At 28.8% G+C, this 18,952-nt stretch overlaps 2 protein-coding genes across 5 annotated transcripts in view; both read left to right on the top strand.

Annotated features, from left to right (window-relative positions):
* Positions 1–3,178, top strand: part of LOC101508242 (uncharacterized) — a 5,128-nt gene extending 1,950 nt beyond the window's left edge. For 2 of the 4 annotated variants that reach the window (XM_012716103.3, XM_012716104.3), the window contains exons 7-8: positions 2,667–2,791; positions 2,870–3,178. In XM_012716103.3, the coding sequence (XP_012571557.1) occupies positions 2,667–2,791; positions 2,870–2,989 (245 nt within the window). In that variant the 3' untranslated portion in view covers positions 2,990–3,178. The remainder of the gene's footprint in view (positions 1–2,666; positions 2,792–2,869) is intronic. The other 2 variants (XM_004501576.4, XM_073368197.1) reach the window with 1 other exon arrangement.
* A 3,845-nt stretch (positions 3,179–7,023) lies between these two features.
* Positions 7,024–8,587, top strand: LOC101507928 (AT-hook motif nuclear-localized protein 17). Its single transcript, XM_004501575.4, has one exon. It carries the CDS (start codon positions 7,454–7,456, stop codon positions 8,321–8,323), a length of 870 nt encoding a protein of 289 aa, XP_004501632.1. The 5' UTR covers positions 7,024–7,453; the 3' UTR covers positions 8,324–8,587.
* The last annotated feature ends 10,365 nt before the right edge of the window (positions 8,588–18,952 follow it).

An 18,952-nucleotide genomic window follows, 5' to 3' on the forward strand; every position in this document is an offset into this window, starting at 1 on the left:
GGAATGTATATTCTGCAGAATGCGTTATCATTCTACATAATGGATTGCATATCTTTATGAAAATGCATATGAACAACATGCCAAGTCTTAGTACCCAGCACATGGAAGCAAACCCTCGATTATAGTTGAGACTCAAAAGGGTTTACACTTTACATAACATTTTTTGCCTTTCCTTTTGGCTGCTTTTAATCTTTCAGATCTTCATCAAGTTTTCAAGTTACAGTTAGATTCTTGAATCCGAAAGATTGATATTATTGCTTTATATTTTTAGTTGACGTTACAATTTGATCCACTTAAGATTTGAGATAACGGTTTAGTGCCTATAATGGTTGAGTTCATTTCACAGTGACAGGTTACTCGAGTTACATTTGCTTTTCTCTCAAATTATTGCCGATCCACTTTTTGCTATGCCCAATATATATTTGTAGTAGTTGAACAAATTTAGTTTTCGTTACATTAGAAAAAATAAAATCACTTTCATATTCTTGGCATCAAACAAATAGGTTGCAGGATAATGCTTGAATGTGCCGGTGGAACTAAGTCTTGCTTGTTCCTTTTCTACAGCAAGAAATTTTAAAGCAGCTGTTGCAAATTGGCTATTCTCTTTTGGGTTAAATATGTTTAGTTTTGAGTAGCCCCAGTACTCACTTTTTAGTTCCTAAAAAGCATGCAATTTTGTAATTTGTAGTGACTAAAAAGCGAGTTCAGGGACTACAAACAAAATTTGAAATAATTATAGCAGCTAAAAACATACTTAACCTTTCGCTTTTTACTCCCTCTCCTGTGTGCTCGTTCTAGTGACATTTACCTCCTAGATCTTTGTCTGCATTTCTTGCACCTCTTCCTTCTCGTAATGCTTGATGGTGTGTTTAACAATTGTTCTACCCTCTCCACCAGTACTTTCTTTACCTCAGATCCTCTGGCCGAATTTATTGCATCTCCTCATTCAAATAACTGGTTGTGACTTGGAAAATCCTACTCCAGAAGGGCTTTCTCTACTTCGTTATTTTCTCCGTATAGCCTTTACACTGCTCTTTTTTCTTTCACAAATGGGGTGCATTGTCTATTGTCACCTGAAAGTCTTCAATTAGACCCTAGGTTTCCCACTTATATGTGGAGCTTCCTAGCTATTAATGCCACTCCACGATGGTTTTTCGCACTCTTATAGGTCCATTGGATGCTTGAGCCTTCATGCACAGAAGATTGGAAGATATAATGTCACTGATTAGTATGTTCTGTCAGTGTATGTTAAGAGGCTTAGTTAGTTATTCAGTTAGCAGAAAACCGAATCTAACGGAGAAGAAACCCACAAAGAAAGGAAGCTGGGCCGACATTGATAAAGAGAAAAACAAAAATTGGAGGAAGGAATGATCTTGGAACAAAAGGCACATCTCGAATGAGAACAGCAGCATATGCATCCACTTGATGGGCTCTCTGGCGGTGTACAGTAGTAGCAGCAACGGCTCTATGGGTGGTAGCATGGATATGACGGCGATGACATTGGACAGGGAGGTACCAACAACCATTGTCGTATGGGTCCCATGCAGACCAGATGATCCACCACTGCCACCCAAACAGCCGTACTCAATCTCGGATGAGAAGGGGATCAAGACGCTGGTGAAGAGAAATGTCTGGAGGTCATTGGTGCAGGTTGGCATCAACACTTTTCCAATGACAAAGATGGAAGCTAAAACTGTTGCCACCTCACAAGATGGAGACAGAAACATAATCAGTGATGCAAAGGAGATGGTAACAGCTGCAATGGTATTGCCAAACGTGCTGCTGAAAGCAAGATCCTCCATGCACAGAGACGGGTTATCAACGGCATCAAAATTCTGGTTGACTGAGGTTTTGTCCTGGAACTGTTGGAAGCTACTAAACTTATGGGCGGCATCTGGGTGAAGAAGAAATATATGTATGAGAAAAACAGAGGAAGGATGGATCAGATCCGAAGTTCAGAGTTTGGCCGAGTTGGTGATTTGTTGGATAAACTGAGAATTGTGTCATTAAGTTGCATGCATATAAATAGAGAGGAGTGAATAGAGAGAGGATTATCTTGTCATTTGGAAATAGTTGGGGGAGTCTAGAGCATCTGGAACAATATTTTGTAATCTCTGTTCTTTCTTTCAATTCTGTGATAATACCAGTTCGTTTCTGTCAGTCTAACCATCACGCAAGTGCGTGTACCTGATCAAACTTGTCAGTAGCTTTGAAAGAGATCGTCGTCAGGGCTTTTCCAGCCTAGTCCACTCCTTTTTCACCAGTTCTACAGCTCCAAGCGGCTGTCAATCTATTTATTGATTATGGCTTATCCTCTTTGGATTGGCTGCTGTTTCAACAATTAATGCGTGTTCGCTATGTTTTGGTACTGTTTGTATTATGTCTATTGATATTGTATATATGATTACTTTTGGCCCCAACTACCACTGTTTGACTGGGTTTATTTGTCTCAAGCTGAGAAGGTAGCACCTTCAGCTTCAAGGGGTGTTGGAATATTAATATTTATAATTGTTACGTTGAATATATCAGAATGCTCAGTTACTGATTATAAAGCTGGATATTAGTTATTGTTAGTGTAGAACTCTATTTGATTGCAATTCAGTGTATAAGTTCCAGCACATATAAGTAGTCTAACAGACAATTCCTCTCATCATTTTCTTCAACAGGAACACCAAGTAAAAAAACTAATAGCAAGAGAAAACCCAACAAGAAAAATGAGGAGCAGACTAAGAGCAAGCATCAGAAACAAAATAAGGCATCGGAGGACAGTGATCTGGGTAGCCCAAGTTGTGTAAGTATATGGATTTGAACCTTTTTATTTCTGTGTGTTGGTTGGTTTTGTTCCATTAACTTACTATGTTGTACTCAGGAAACAGCGTCTGGAAAGCCCCAAGAGTTGAGTTCTCGGAGGATAAGAGTGATGGAAAGCCTTGGTCTCATTGCTCCAGCTGGTTCACCATTCATCAAAGATAGGCGTAAAATCCCATGATTATGGGGATGTAAAATTGTAGGCATGTGAAAAACTTGCAGAAATGCATTCGGTCTCTTTAAATAGGATATGCTCATTTAGTCAAATTCCTTCTTAAGGAATGTTTGATCTGTAGTTTTGAAATTCCTTAATCAAGCACATCGATTATTGTTTGGAAGTTTCGTAATCTAGCACATGGATTTAAATGGATTCAAATGCCTATTTTCGGATTCCTTAAGTTGAAAGTTCATGGGATATATGACAATTGAGAAAACTTTTTACTGTTCTTTTACACCTACTTGTTTGAAGGAAAAGTTGAAAACAAGAGCAAATGACAACTTTGTTGCTCAATTTTTTTAGTACTTAGAAAAGCGTAATGCATGGGTAACATGGTTTTTTGCCTAAATGTCTTTTTTGTTACAGTAAATATCGGTTTTTGCTTTTGAATTCTGTAAACAAAAATTGTTTCAGTACATAAAACCGAAAAAATAGCTTATAGTTTTTGTTGTTTTGTTTTTGTATGTTTAATATATTTTCATGTTGGAATTAGTCCTGTCCATATTTTAAGGACTAAAACTAACAAGGATAAAAATAATTTTTCCTATCTTTGTGTGTAAGTTATACATCTTTGACTGAAGTGTACCACAAATAGGTGTCCAATGCAGTGAAATTAGTTGGTACTTAATATGAGGCTTCTTTTCCAACCCTAAGTATATTTTTGAACTATACTTTAAGATTAAAAAACCATTTTTTTTTTCTCTTTAGTATATTTTTGGACATTACAGTTTTCCCGTGTCCGAAAGTATACTTTCAAACATAGATGTAGTTTTAAAGATATATAGAGGGAGGTAAAAGTAGTTCTTGTAGGGAATTAGTAGAGGTATCAAATATGGCCCAACTCAACTGACTAGCCTTATAGCATGAGATTTTTTTATGAATAGTTTGAGATGAGCTATAAAAAAAACTAATATAATTGAATCTTTTTGGCCCAGGCCACATAGTCTAATTAAATATTGGATAGAATAGGGATGACCCAATTGGACTTGGAAGACTTGTTGGGCATTGGCCTACCTGATGGCCCTTAAAAAGGGAGCTACTTTTAATTCCTTTTTCATTTTTGAATAATCATAAGCCTGTCTAGAAGTACACATTTGAAAGAGAAAATATTTTTTGTTCGGAAGTACACCTCTGAAATTGTATTTTTTTCTCTATCTTTATTTTTGAAAATGAATTTTTATGCTGGCTCATATTTATTGGATTTGCATCTGACAACATGCGTTTAATGATCTCTAATTATATGGTTAGTTTGGATGTGGTAAAATTGAATTTAGATGTGTATAAATGATTTTATGATTGTGTTAAATATACTTGATTTTAGCTAAAAAATTAATTCTAATTCGAAGTTATAATTTAGAGTTTTATTTCTACAATTGATTTTAAATCTTTAAATTAATAGTTTAACTCACTTTTATTTTAATGTCTTAAATTGTATAAAACGTAATTTTCCAAACATGCACCGAATCTCATCGTAAATCTCTTGTATTGTGTCTTGCTTTAAGTAGTAGGAAAGGAGAACAGTATGCTTGTTTAGAAGATTACTTCAAGCCAGGGCAGTCTTTTTCTTCATTAATTGAAATTTATTGTGTACTTTGAGAATCCGGAACCGAGTCTCAAATTATTGAATCATGCAACTGACTTGTTGTGCGTGTGTAGTGTTTGTGTGTCATTGTGTGTGTGTGTGTGTGTGGAGTATTAGAGGAAGGAATCATGAGAATTGTTAGCTAATTTAAGAATCTTTTAATTCGCATAATGCAACTGACCATGCTGCTTTTAAAATGAAACTGATTTTTTCTTTTTATTTGTGGTAAAAAAGAAAACGCGGTTATTCTTTTGCCTATGCCCTATTGTACTTTGATGTCTTTCTTTTTCTCCATTCTTCCATTTAAGGAAAGTCCAGCTCAGCAGCTCGAATCCAACACTCTCTCTCCATGTGCTTGATTAATACTTTTTGCAATAATTTAAAACACATTATATAACTTTCTGTGTTTTACATTAAACATATTTAATTGTGTTTGTAATCGGAGTCAAGGCCGGTTCTGTTAAAAAAAACTACCATAACTATCAATCAATATAATAAGGTGAATCACTTTGTAATAAATCCGATATTTAAAATTAAGATTTAATCGGAAAAAAACAAATATTTTTTCATATATTATTCAACTCATACCAACCAATTCACTATATTCATTAAGAAGACAAGAAAAAACATAAACTTTTACTTAATGTAGAGTAATTTTTCTATATCAATTTATGTTGATTGTTTATCAAAATGTAGGTAGGAGATAAGTATCTATCTGTTATAAATTATTTATCAAAATGAAAGTACGATAAAATTATCAATTTTATAACATCTTTGTAATAAAGAATGGGCACGAACTTGAAAAACACTACAAATAGAAATAGAATTAGTGTATTTTTAGTTTTGCAATAAAATTGATACCATAATTATATAAAAGTTATATTTTATAATTTTTGTAAAATTATGATAACTTATTGTGATTTTGTCTATTTTAAAGTGAAACAAAACATATCTTTATTGTAATTTAAACATGTGTTTTTACAACTGAACAGTTTTTCTAATGAGTGTTATGAGAAAAATTTGAATTTGATGGGTTGGATTTAACTCATGTTTAGTGAGTTTGACCATATAAACAAAAATTTAATTGAAATAGTAGTTAATTGATGCCCACTATTTGTTCAATGACGTTTTGATTACAGAACTAACTTTAGTAATACTAAATAAACATCTTTAGAAACATCTGAATTTTTTTAATTATAAATTTATAGTTTTTTTTTTTTTTAATTTTAATAGTTTGACCAAATGGTAAAAATACATATATTGAATCTTCAATTTATATATTAAATCTTTAATTTGTGAATTCAATATATACTAATACCACAAATATAAATCTCTTAATATATGTTTAATAAATTTAAGGTATTTTTAATTTTGGAATGAGTGACCATCCCTTCACCATAAAATTTTATTTGTCAAAATAAAATAAATAAACTTCCTCATTTTTAAATCTAAGAAAAAAAAAACAGTCACAGAATTTAAAATACCCCTTTTTGCTCACAATATGTAACTGATTTGATTATTTCATATAAATAAAAAATAAAAAATTTAAAAGTATTACTAAATTATATTTATTAATTATTATTGTATTTACCGTTAATGTACTGAAAGTAAAGATATCAAATTAAAAGCTATGTAGTATTTATTATTAACTAGAGGAATAATTAAAAAATAACAATTAATAATATTGTATAAAACCTGTCAAAAAAAATATTATATCAAAAATAAAAAAAATTATTTATTTGAAGACAAATTTTATGACAAATGAGTTATTATTGTTGTACGAAACAGTGTTTGACTAAAATTAAATAATCCAATTTCATTGTTGAAAGTAAAAATCCAATTTCGACTTTGATAAATCGAGCTCAAAGACAAAGTTGGAAACTTTGCGGTACAATTTTAATGTCAATCAACAATCATAAAACTCACGACCATTTGACATAAACCAAATGATAATGATCTGAATTTTCAAAGACAAAATTCTCTTTCAATCTATTTTAAAATAATTAAATTATTTGATTAATATTAAAAAATATATATACAAAATAAAAAATATATATTTATCAAATTCTTTATTAAATTTTACTGGATTATTAATATGATAATAAAAAATATATTTATTAAAAAATAAAAATAAAATTATTTTAACGTAATTTTTTTATAAAATAAAATGAATTATTTAAAGATAAGATAGAGAGTAACTAAAATAATAAGATTGCGGTAGGAAGCAATAAGGAAGAACACCATGTCCAAACAAATGAGTCGATCAAATCTTTGAATTGAACAGCAGAAGGGTACAAGATAAAACACAATAAAAAAAGTCATCCCCCATACCCAAAATCGAAACCCATCAAAGCGTCCTTATCAATTTTTAACGATCAAGCTTCTAAGGAGAAAAAGGAAAGGCGGTGCTACATTTATCCAACCAATAATACCCAATTTGCATTCGACTATTATATCATCTATCTGTAAACCCATCTGGACCCACTTTCTTACCACCGGCGCCATTAGTCTTCTTTTTACTTATTTTCCAACCTCACCCACCACCTTCCCCCTTTTTCTCTCTCACCATTTTCCTTTCTTTCTTTCTTTTTTTTTTTTCAATAAAATAATCGCACACCCCTCCTCTAGAATAAATAAACAATAAACTTAACCCAAACATAGCTTCACACTCTTTACCTCTCTCTATTCTTCTCGCACTCTCTTCACCCTCTATAATATTAATTTCCAACTACTTGTATTCTATCAATACAATATATTATCCATTGAAAATCCAAACACATTTAAACATAGAAAATTAATTGAATTGAGAGATAAATAAAACAAAAAAATAGAAAATAATACTTACAATGAAAGGAGAAGAATACATAGAGCAACATTCAAATCCTAAAGGAAGTGAAATTCAAACCCCACCTTCTTTATTATTCTCAAAGCTTCATCAATCACAACCATTTCCTCACAATCCTTACCAACTCTCCAATCAATGTCAAACGATCGCTACTGATGACGACAATAACCGCACCGGAGGAGGTGCAACCGCCAACAAACAGAATTCCTCCGGCGATGGCGCCACAATCGAAGTCATTAGACGGCCGAGAGGACGTCCGCCTGGTTCCAAAAACAAACCGAAACCGCCAGTTATCATAACACGCGATCCTGAACCTGCTATGAGTCCTTTTATTCTAGAAGTTTCTGGTGGAAACGACGTCGTTCTAGCTATTGCACAGTTTAGTCGCCGGAAGAATATAGGTTTATGTGTGTTAACCGGTTCAGGAACCGTCGCTAACGTTACTCTCCGTCAACCTTCGACTACGCCTGGAGCTACTGTTACTTTTCACGGACGTTTTGATATTTTATCTGTAACCGCTACTTTTCTTCCTCAACAATCTGGTGCTTCTCCAGCGGTTCCTAGTGGCTTTTCAATCACGCTCGCCGGACCTCAGGGACAGATCGTCGGAGGTTTGGTTGCCGGAAACTTGATAGCGGCGGGAACGGTGTATGTTATCGCTGGTTCTTTCAATAATCCTTCGTATCATAGGTTACCGATGGAGGAAGAAGTTCGGAACTCGGAGTCCGGTGGTGATGGAAATTCGGCAAATGTTTCCGGTGCGGTGGATAGCGGTCAAGGTCAGGGTGAATCGTGTGGGATGTCTATGTACAGCTGTCACTTGCCGTCCGATGTGATTTGGGCTCCACCAGCAAGACCACCACCTTACTGATAAATCGCATTTTCGTTTTTTATTTTTTATTTCTTGCTGCAATTGTGAGATTTAGTTTTATTTCCATATGCTGGTTATTTTATTTTAATTATTAGATTAATATTATCTCTGTTTAAGTATTATTAAGTATAATTAGCTTCAGTTTATAAACAGAAATATTAGCAACGTACACTAGTTTAGAGTGCTAGTTATGTAGCTAGATTAAAGTTTATTTTCAGTGTTATATCATCATATGAAAATTGAATTTGTTTAATTCATCATGTAGTCCCGTTGAGTTGCTGTAATTAGTAGTTGCGTGCGTTTATTGGCTCTGTGCTTGCTTTATTTATACTTTGTATGAATATAAATAATGAATTGTGTTGACGAAATGGTAACTAAAGCTGCAGAGCATGTTTTCAAAGAAAGGAAACTTGGAAATGAGGTTATGTTTGGTTAGGCTTTCTCTATCAACATTGGGAATAGGCCTTTATTTGTACTATGTATATTTAGTATTTTAATTTGTTTAGATCATCATTTTCATGTGTATGCATGCTGTTTATAATAAAAAAATTTGAATGATTTAAATGTGTAAACACTTTCCCGCTCAAGTTAACAATTGAATGTTTTTGAAAGATGATGCATAGAAGTAGATGAATATGAGATACTAGATAGGCCTGCCTGCATTGCTGTGACTGTGAAAGTTCATTGGATGACGATAACGCTGCCGATGCAGGCTATGATATGAATGATATTAATTCCATTTTCGAGTGTATTTCAATAAAGTGAAGAACGTGGCTAGGCTTTGTGCAGTCTACAGTAGTTTCTTTTCAGTTTTAAGCAGAGAGCAGGATCTCTCTTACCTTTTACCTTTATCCGAGTTCTATTTCTATCAAACAACATCTTCCTTCTTCAACTTTATTTCTCCATCCCCATCACTTTATTTTTTACGTGGCTAGGGTTGTGCTTACTTTCTTTTGTCTCTTTCTTGTTACCTCCTCTTATTTGATGTGCTCAAGTTATCAATTGTCATATTTTCTTTTGGTTTTTAACAAAGGCTAACAAGTGTCATAGTTATGAAGACAATATAAAACGCTAACACTTGTTTTTTCTTTTTCATAAATTCTCCTGGAAGTAAATTTATTAGTACCATATAAAACACTAAATAAAAATATTTTCTTATTAAATTGTGTTAATCATTTTATTTAGTTTCAACCTCTTATTTATTGAATTAGCATATATTTTATAAGGAGATTAAATATAAAAAATATATATTAAACCTGATTGAAAATTTAATAAAATTACAATAATTTTTACTAATAAGAAATATAAATTAAAATATCACAAATTGATATTAACAATAGTTATATTTGTACTAAACATACAAACAATGTTTAAATTATTTTTTAAAGATAAACAACTAAGTCATTTGAAACGATGACCAACATAAAAGTTATTTGAGAAAAAACTAATTTCTTAATTTATTTGGGTATTGTCTTATTGCTTATGAAAGTGGGAGTTCTGCAACACTTTCTAAGTTGCATAGTTGATTTCTGTTGTGACGTTCGATCTAGAGAAATTGAGTCGGTATAAAATCATACAGATAAATTTATTGTATAAAACAATATCAATTATTAAGTTATGTCAGACAACTGATAACTTAGATAGAGAATCTTGTTTCAAATATAATGTATCCTCCATAATAAGTAATGAAAACAAATTTGACATTGGCTTGTAGCTTTGGAATCATCTTCTGCCCACAATCACCTCATGTTGTATATGATGGGGTGTTGTATTATTTTGTATCACTCTAACTTTATTAGAATGTAAATTAGTGGATTATAGTAGTTACAAAAGTATGTAAGATTTTATGAAAATCATTTTGAAGTTGCAAAAACACGATAAGGAAGAGTTGAATTATGTTTTGTATTATTAAAAATTTTGTTTTAAAATTCTGATTTGTGATACTTATAATAGATAAATAAATCAGAGACAATGATAAAATAAAATAACAAGACAGAGACAAAAACACTAAGATTTATACTCGTTCACTACCAATGTGACAACTACATTTAGTTCCCTAACAAAATAACTTATCTACTAATTCAGAACTTGAATTACAATACATGACTCTACAAGTCAGTTTTCTCAACTTCCAACCTGAAATATACACATCATTGAGGCACTACAACACATCAACCCTACAAGTCAAGTCTTCTCAACATCCAATATGAAAACCTTCAAGTTGTTGAGGCAAAATAGTTACTACTTAGTAGGGTTACAAATGAGTGAAACTGAAATATATTTTGTTTCTTCTTAGCGGATTGATTGCAATGAACTTCACACTAAAATAGAACACTAAGCACTATGTAATTTAAAGTTAAATGAGTGCCTTTGCTAAAACTAACACTTGAATTCTAAATACTTAAAAAAATTTGAGTTAGTAAGATTCTCTTAGTTGTTGTGTTGTTTTTTCTTCTTCAAAATTGATCCCGTTATATAACATGAATTATGGTTTCAATATTGTTCCAAACAAATTTTGAGTGTATCTTCCTTGCACGAGGTCAACAATATCTTCACAAAAAAACAAAAAAAACCTTAGTAGAAACGGTTTGAGAATACGAGCGTTGAAGCTTGATTAATTCCAAAACGTATATTCAATCAAACCTTCTAGAATGATTATGTGCGAAATATTTAGATAGCGCATGAAAATAATTCTCTTTGAATCTTCAGCACTTATCTTCCTTGTGCAAAGTCCACAACTATTTTCATAAAAAATAAACATTGATATATATATATATATATATATAGTTTGATAATATGATATTTGAAACTTAATTAATTCAAAAACAAGTCTTCAACCAAATCTTCTTGAATGATTCTATGCGAGAATGTCCAGATAGCTTTTGAAAATAATTCTCCTTAAATCTTCTGAGTGTATCTTCCTTGTGCAAGGTCAACCGAGTTTTTTACAAAAAATAAACCTTGATAGATATGGCTTGATATTATGATCGTTAAAGCTTGATTAATTCCAAAACGAATCTTCAATCAAATCTTCCAGATTGATTATGTTCGAAAATGTCTAGATAGTGGTTGAAAATAATTTACCTTCAATCTTTTTTCATACGCTTGTTTAAGAGCAGTGGAAACATATCATAATATATTTTTGGACCATAAGAATCATGAAACAACTGAGTCTTCATAAAGGCGTTAATTTTCCATCACAATGGTTGACTTTCTTCATCACAACATAGCTTCATCATCATAGTTAGATGTTGTATTGTTTGGTTCAGGTAGTTAGAGGTATAATTGCATGACTTAGAATTAATTGCATGAGCAATGTCGCCTTGTTGCATCTTCAGAACATGTTGTGTATCAAAGGCAACATCTCGGAGCAAGTTGTAGTCTTTAGAACGAGTGAAACTTGAGCTTCAAAAGCAACTCAAATAGAAACTTCAGAGTTACTATAGTAGGCGCTTCAAAGGCATGCTATATATATATATATGAGTTACATTCAATTACTTTTATTTTTTAAAATTATTAACAACATTGACTAGTGAGTATCGTATTTAAAAATAGTTCAATTTAAGATATCGTCTCATAGACATATATTAGTATCCAACTTAGATGATTAATAGTGTTGATTTTGAAGACTTGTGTTGAGAGCTTTGGGTATCCCTCTCCACTATTAAAAAGCTCTATGCTAATGCTAAAGTTTGTCATCTTATTTGGATAAAGCATGTTTACTGACGTTCTCATTTGTATCTAGAAAGTATCTCTACACCTTGTTTTCTATGGTTTGGTCACATGATTTGGTGCAAAGAGTTTTGTTTAACATTCACAAAGAAGGCATATGGTTGTAGTGTCAATAAAAGGAACAAGGTGAATTTTCAAGGGAAAATAGCTAATTGTGATGCAATCACCGACCACGTTAAATCATTATATCGCGGAAAGGAATGAGGCACAAGATTGAGATTTGCTAATTGGTTTAACAACCCATTTAAATGTATTAAATTGATGAACGAGTAATTGTAAATGGATAAAGTCTTTGTAGGATAATTTTTTAAATATTTTTTTTAATGTCACTAAAACACCTTATATTTAAAAATATATACTAAATTTCTCTTTTTTTTTAGTTGCATTCTCGTCCTGTAACCATTTGAAGGAAAAGAAATTTGACGTAGAGGTCACATCCTAAAGATGTTATGTATAAGGTTTCAATTTTTTCTCTTCTTCATTTTAATAATAGAATAATTGTTAATTTAATAAATTAAAAATAATAAAAATATTTAAAAAAACAAAATTATATTAATAAAATTAAATAAAATATATTGAATTGAAGAAAAAATTGGTTGAGTAGATGTGTCAAAATAAATAAGGTGTTATATTATTTTAATAATTTTCTCTTATTTTTTTCTCCGGATCTAATAAATAAAAATAATTATAATAAAAAATAGTAAATTATATTAATAACATCAAACAAAATACATTAAATTGAAAAAAAAAATACATCAAATTTTGACATCAAATACATTTATTTTGACACATGTATTCAACTGCATTAATTTTGATGTATTTTTTTTCTTCAATTTAATATATTTTGTTTGATGTTATTAATATAATTTACTATTTTTTAATTATAATTATTTTTGTTAACTTTTATTTATTAGATCCAATTATAATTATTTTTATTATTTTTATTTTTATTAACTTTTATTTATTAGATCCGGAGAAAGAATAGGAGGAAGTTGTTGAGAAAATAGAATTAAGTTGCTCATTTTTTTTTTACAAATAGGAGAGAGTTGTTAAAATAATATAAATTTATCTACAAAATAGGAGTGAGTTGTTAAAATAATATATAAATTTATCTTTTTTTTTTCTTCAAGTTAATGTAATTTATTTGATTTTATTAATAGATTTTTGTAAACAATATTTTTATTATTTTTAATTTATTAAATTAACAATCATTCAATTGTTAAAATGAAGAATTTTTTTTTAAACCTTGTACATGGTCGCATCCCCAAGTTGCCACCTCTTACTTCATCAAATTTTTATTTTCCTGTGAGTGGTCGATGCTATCTGAAGAAAAAAATATATATTTTAATATATATTTTTCAATGTCAAATATTTTGGTGACTTAAAAAATAAAAAAGATATTTAAATAAAATTGTCTATCTTTGTATTATCTTCAATAAAAGTTTTTCTATTATAAAAAAAAAATTATTGATGTCTATTTATGACAACAAGAGCTAAAATGAAATCCTAATAATTGTCATTTAATTTTTAAAATATGTAATGTGATGTTTTTGTTATTGATGAACTATAAAAATAAGAAAATGTGCTCTCATAAAATTTATGATTAAATAATGTTTTGTGAATAGTAAAGACAATAAAAAAAACAAGAACTTAAAGATAATATTCATTCCGTTTCATAATTAATGTCATATTAGTAAAAATTAAGATGTCTGAAAATAAATGTCATTTTTAATTTTCGATGCAATTTTAATTATTTTTTTAATATTACTTTTCAATGATTATTATATGCACAATTTTTAAGACATTATTATATTTTATATTGATAATTGTGAAAAATCTATCAATAACTAAAATAAATAATTTAATAAAATAATTTGTTTTTCTTTTAATTATTCTAGTTTTTAATATGTGTGTAAAAATCAATAATAATACTCAATGAGTCGAACTAAGTAACATTTATCATAAAAATAATTAATATAGAGAGAAAAAAAATTCAATATAGTTAAAGTTGAGAATTGAAATTATTTATTCTGTCTTGTTAACAAATGTTTTAAAGATACTACTTATGTGTTTGCATCTTTTTTACACCCAAACAAGGGAGTATCCGCGTTCAAACCATAACTCGAAGCTCAAATATATTTAGAGCGTTTGGGATTCTCCAAGATCGTTGCCACTTGCCACCACGTTACCAAATCAGAATTCAACCTTTTATGTGGATTGACATTAATAAACCTAATGATTCATATTCTCCTTTTTTTGTTGATCGTGCTGTTTCTCTGTCGGCTACTGATTTTCGAAGAATTGTTACACAAGATTAATTTGTCCACTTTGTGTTTGCAGCACTATGCATCTTTTACATACACATATATACGCATAATGTGATATATATGATTCAAAGGATTGCAATGTGCTAAGTGCCTAAGTTTAAACCACTAGTAGTATTAATTAGCCATTAACAACTAAATTAAATAGACCATATTCTCTTAATTAATTTTAAACATTGAAGATCATGTATATCAAATCATATGAAGTGGACATGGGTTGTAATTTTTATGATTCTATTTACTCATAACTAGTAGTAGTATTATTAAGGTCATACTCATAGCGGCACTTGTATACTTTCAAGTAGACAAGGAATAGAAAAGGGACAAAAAGATAATTGAATGAAGATTGGATTATTATTTTCTTTTGAATGTGGACGATAGTGATGTGTATCAATATGAAATATTTGTTATGCTATGCGATATATAAGATAGGTGTGGCATGGCCGCAGCAAAAATCCAATTGGTAATTTGTGTCCACATTGTCCCATAATTGATGCACATGCATCTTTGCCTTTTTCGCCACCATTTGTTTGTGTATGGCTGTTTTGTCTTCTCTTGTTAATATGCATGCATATGTATCCTCCTTTGCATCATTTAACAAAATGTTACTATTTATTGTGTTCACATTTTTATGTCCTTTCACATTTTTATGTAGGAAAATAGGAAAATACTATTACTCCATTTTAAAATGTGTCCTTTCATAGGAATGCATATGTCCTTTCACATTTTTATGTATGTATGTATGTATGTATAAATTTATGAAATACAAGTGATTAAAAAAATGAATAATTATTTTATCAAATTATACTTATTAATTATTAGTTGATTTTTTTAATTATTATGATAAACATAAAATATAATTATTATTTTAGAAGTAATGTGTGTATTAATAATTAAAAATGAGTTAAGTTATTTTGAAAATTAAAAGTGATATTTTTTTAAGTAATATTCATTTTACAATCGATGAAGTATTTAATTTGAGCAACCGAAAAAACTTAATAAATAATTCATCAGTTAAGTGCTACTTGTATATTCTTTTGGTGATGATATTCCTATAGTTTGTCACTCCACCATAGAACTGCTAACTATTTAATTTGATGTTAAATAGATAAAACATCCATCATTAAATATGGTCTAAGTCAATGGACCTAAGAATTAGACCTATATAAGACGACAAGCATGATACGAGTGTGTTAATAAAAGGGTTTTTATTAAGTTATCTGTGGATAATTTATTTAACAACCTAATAAAAATTACATAGAGTAAAAATTAGTTTGGTAACAGGTATTTAATTGTTGAGTTTAAATTTTAGACAAGAACAGTTGAGATAGTTAAATAAGGAGATAAGTTCATTGAATCCAAATTGATTGACTTGTGGCATAAATAAAGTAGGGACATTGCGGTGAGATAAATCTTATCTCTCCATGACTGCTACTAGTCAAGGATGTCGGGATCAGTTATGGTGGATCCATACATTTTTCACTTAATTCGAGAGTTTGATAATTGTGATAATCCCATTATTTCAAGTTCTACTTTTCAAATTAAATCATATTTTAAAGTACTTGGTAATACTTTTTCCTTTTAAAACTTGTCTGTATGATGTCAATTTATTTGGTTTTAACATCTGATGTCTACAAAAATTATTATTATTTTTAAGTAAATAAAAGATTTAATTGTAATTTTAATATTTTTATTTTTATTAATTTATAAAATTATTTATTTATTTTAAAAGTTGATAATTTTAATTTTTTTATTTTATTTTTTAATTAAAAAATAATATCGTAAGATGATTTAAATAATGTGACATGATAGGATGACATAAAATTATTAATACTTATGAAATTAGAATAAAACGTCATAAAAATTTAAATTTCAACTTCATAAATTTTTCATATTTTAATTTAATTAATGATATATGAATAATTAATGCATTTAGATGATTCTATATTATAGAATTATATGTCGCGTCATTAAAAATATATCAAAACGTCATTTTTTAATTCAAAAATATGAGAGATGGGTCAAAACTATCAACTTGTAAAATAGGAGACCAAATCTGTAAATAGATAATAATAGAAGAATCGAAACTATAATTAAACTTAAAAATGTTTTTGTAATAATATTATCAAAATATTAAAATTAAAATACATTAAATAATAATACAATAATATAATTACGAATAAAAATTCAACACCGTAATTAAATTAAAATGTAATTGAAAAATATACAGATCACGTAATTTTATGTATCGATATTCTATAATTCATACTTTTGAGTAGAAATAATTTTCCCCACAAATCCGGAGAAAATATGATTGTTGCATAAAAGTAACTTATTAGTAATAGTATAAAAATAACTAAGATCAAAATATAAAAATAATAACAGTTAAACCAATGGTTTACAAATATATCAAAATTGAAAGCGCCCAAAACTTAAATCTAAATTAAATAACTAATTAGACTATGGACAGCAATATATACTCCACCAACGAAGAAAGTCAAGATGAACTCTTTTGATTTTGTATATCCTTGATCAAGATAGAAGTTTAACGCGGTCTCCAATTTGTGTCATAGTAGTTTTATATTATTTTAAAATAAATTTAATTATAATTTTAGTTTTTATATTTTCATTGATTCATGAAATTTATCTCTTTATTTTAAAATTTGACAATTTTAATATTTTTATTTAATTTTTTAACTAAAAATAGCGACGCGACATAGTATAAATAATGTCTTATATAATATAATATAGAATGATTAACATTCATAAAATCGAAATAAAAACATCATACAAACTTAACTTTCAACTTTATAAATTTTTCATATTTATAATTTAATTAATGATATATGAATAATTAATACATTTAAATGGTTCTTTATCATAAAATTATATCTCATGTATAACAAATTATTATTTTTTAATTTAAAAATTTAAGACAATAATTAAAAATTTCAATTTCATATTAATAAAAATAAAAAAATGAAAAATATAGGTAAAATAAAATAACTACTTTCTTTTCAGATTGTTCATATACAAGTAAACCAAATAACCTAACTATTTTTTGGTTAATTAGAAACAAATAAACCCTTGAATTGGAGAGCATGATGAAAGTCACAAATATGTCAAACACTTTGACCGCCCACCCACGAGCTACCAAAAAGGGTACAATGAAAAAATTAAATGCGATGACTATTCTTCTATTTCATAGCCACAAGTACACGAGACATTTTGTGCGTTTAAAACACCACAATTTGGGAATAATTTTAAAAAATAAAATAAAATTTATTTAAAAGAAAAATATTTATCATATAAGATTTTTCCACATGTATCAATAAATGAGTCTAAAAATAATTTTTTAAATATCCTTTTAAAAAAAAAACAAACTCCAATGTATCATCACACTTTTTATTAGTAGTGTATTTTTTGAATATTTTACTAGTAGTTTAATGTAACTTTTTTACTATTATTTCATATTATGAAATACTATTTGGCTTGTAATATATTATTTAACATAATATAAATATATTGAGTAAAAAAATTGATATAAATATATCAAAACTGCATTTAATTTAGACTAGATTATATCAAAAAAATTCAAGGAGACGATCCAAATCAAGTTGCATGTTATTTTAATCTTTAGATTGAATGATTTTTTTTTATCTTGAAATTGATTGAAACTGAACCGTATATATCCAAATTTTCGAGTGATTTGTAACTGCGACGTTAATCTGGACTTTTGCAAAGTATTGTTGCATGGAAAAATTTAGCGTCGAACTTTCCAAAAAAGTATGGTAACTGGCCGCACTTCTCCAAAGGATTAATTTTTTTCCTAATTGTTGAGAAGTCGTATTTTTGCAGCTTGATTTTAAAAAAAAAAAAAACTAAAAATACATTCATTAAGATAAAGAATTCAAAGATATTGATTGCATGCATGTTTTTGCTTTTCTTGTTTTTTCTTTTTGTGCTGAAGACATGCATGTCTTTTGCTTGTATAAGAATCTAAGTATATTATTTTTCTTATTTAATTATGATGAATTAGGCCTTTTGTCTTTTAATTTTCTATTACAAGAAAAACAGGACAAAAGTAATGCACGCCCACCGCTAAACCAAAGAGAGGGCATTTGTTTTCTTTTACTCACTCTTCACGTGTCATACTAAAGTGTCTTTAGTTTCACACTGACATGAAATTGATTTTTAAATAAATTAAATTTGGTTAAAGAAAAGTAAATATAAGTAATTTAATTATATTTAAATATATTTACGAAAAATTTGATCTATAGATCCATTCATATTTAAACATGTTTGCATCAAAAAGCCTATTTATTGTGTATGTGTATACATATGCTATTTTCAATGAATTTCAATTGATTTTATGTTACCGCAAAAACTACTCATTCGTTTGGTAATTACTTCATTCGTTTGTTAATTATTTACTGTAAAGAGGGAAATATGTAGAATATAATGACAAATAGTTAAGAGTATTATTATTATAAGAAAAGATAAATAAGTTTTATCCAAATTCACTAGCTTTTTGGTATGTATAAATAGTATTACTGCTTCTGTTTATGATTGC

The sequence above is a fragment of the Cicer arietinum genome, chromosome 5 (genome assembly GCF_000331145.2).
Source record: "Cicer arietinum cultivar CDC Frontier isolate Library 1 chromosome 5, Cicar.CDCFrontier_v2.0, whole genome shotgun sequence".
Classification (NCBI taxonomy): Eukaryota; Viridiplantae; Streptophyta; class Magnoliopsida; order Fabales; family Fabaceae; genus Cicer; species Cicer arietinum.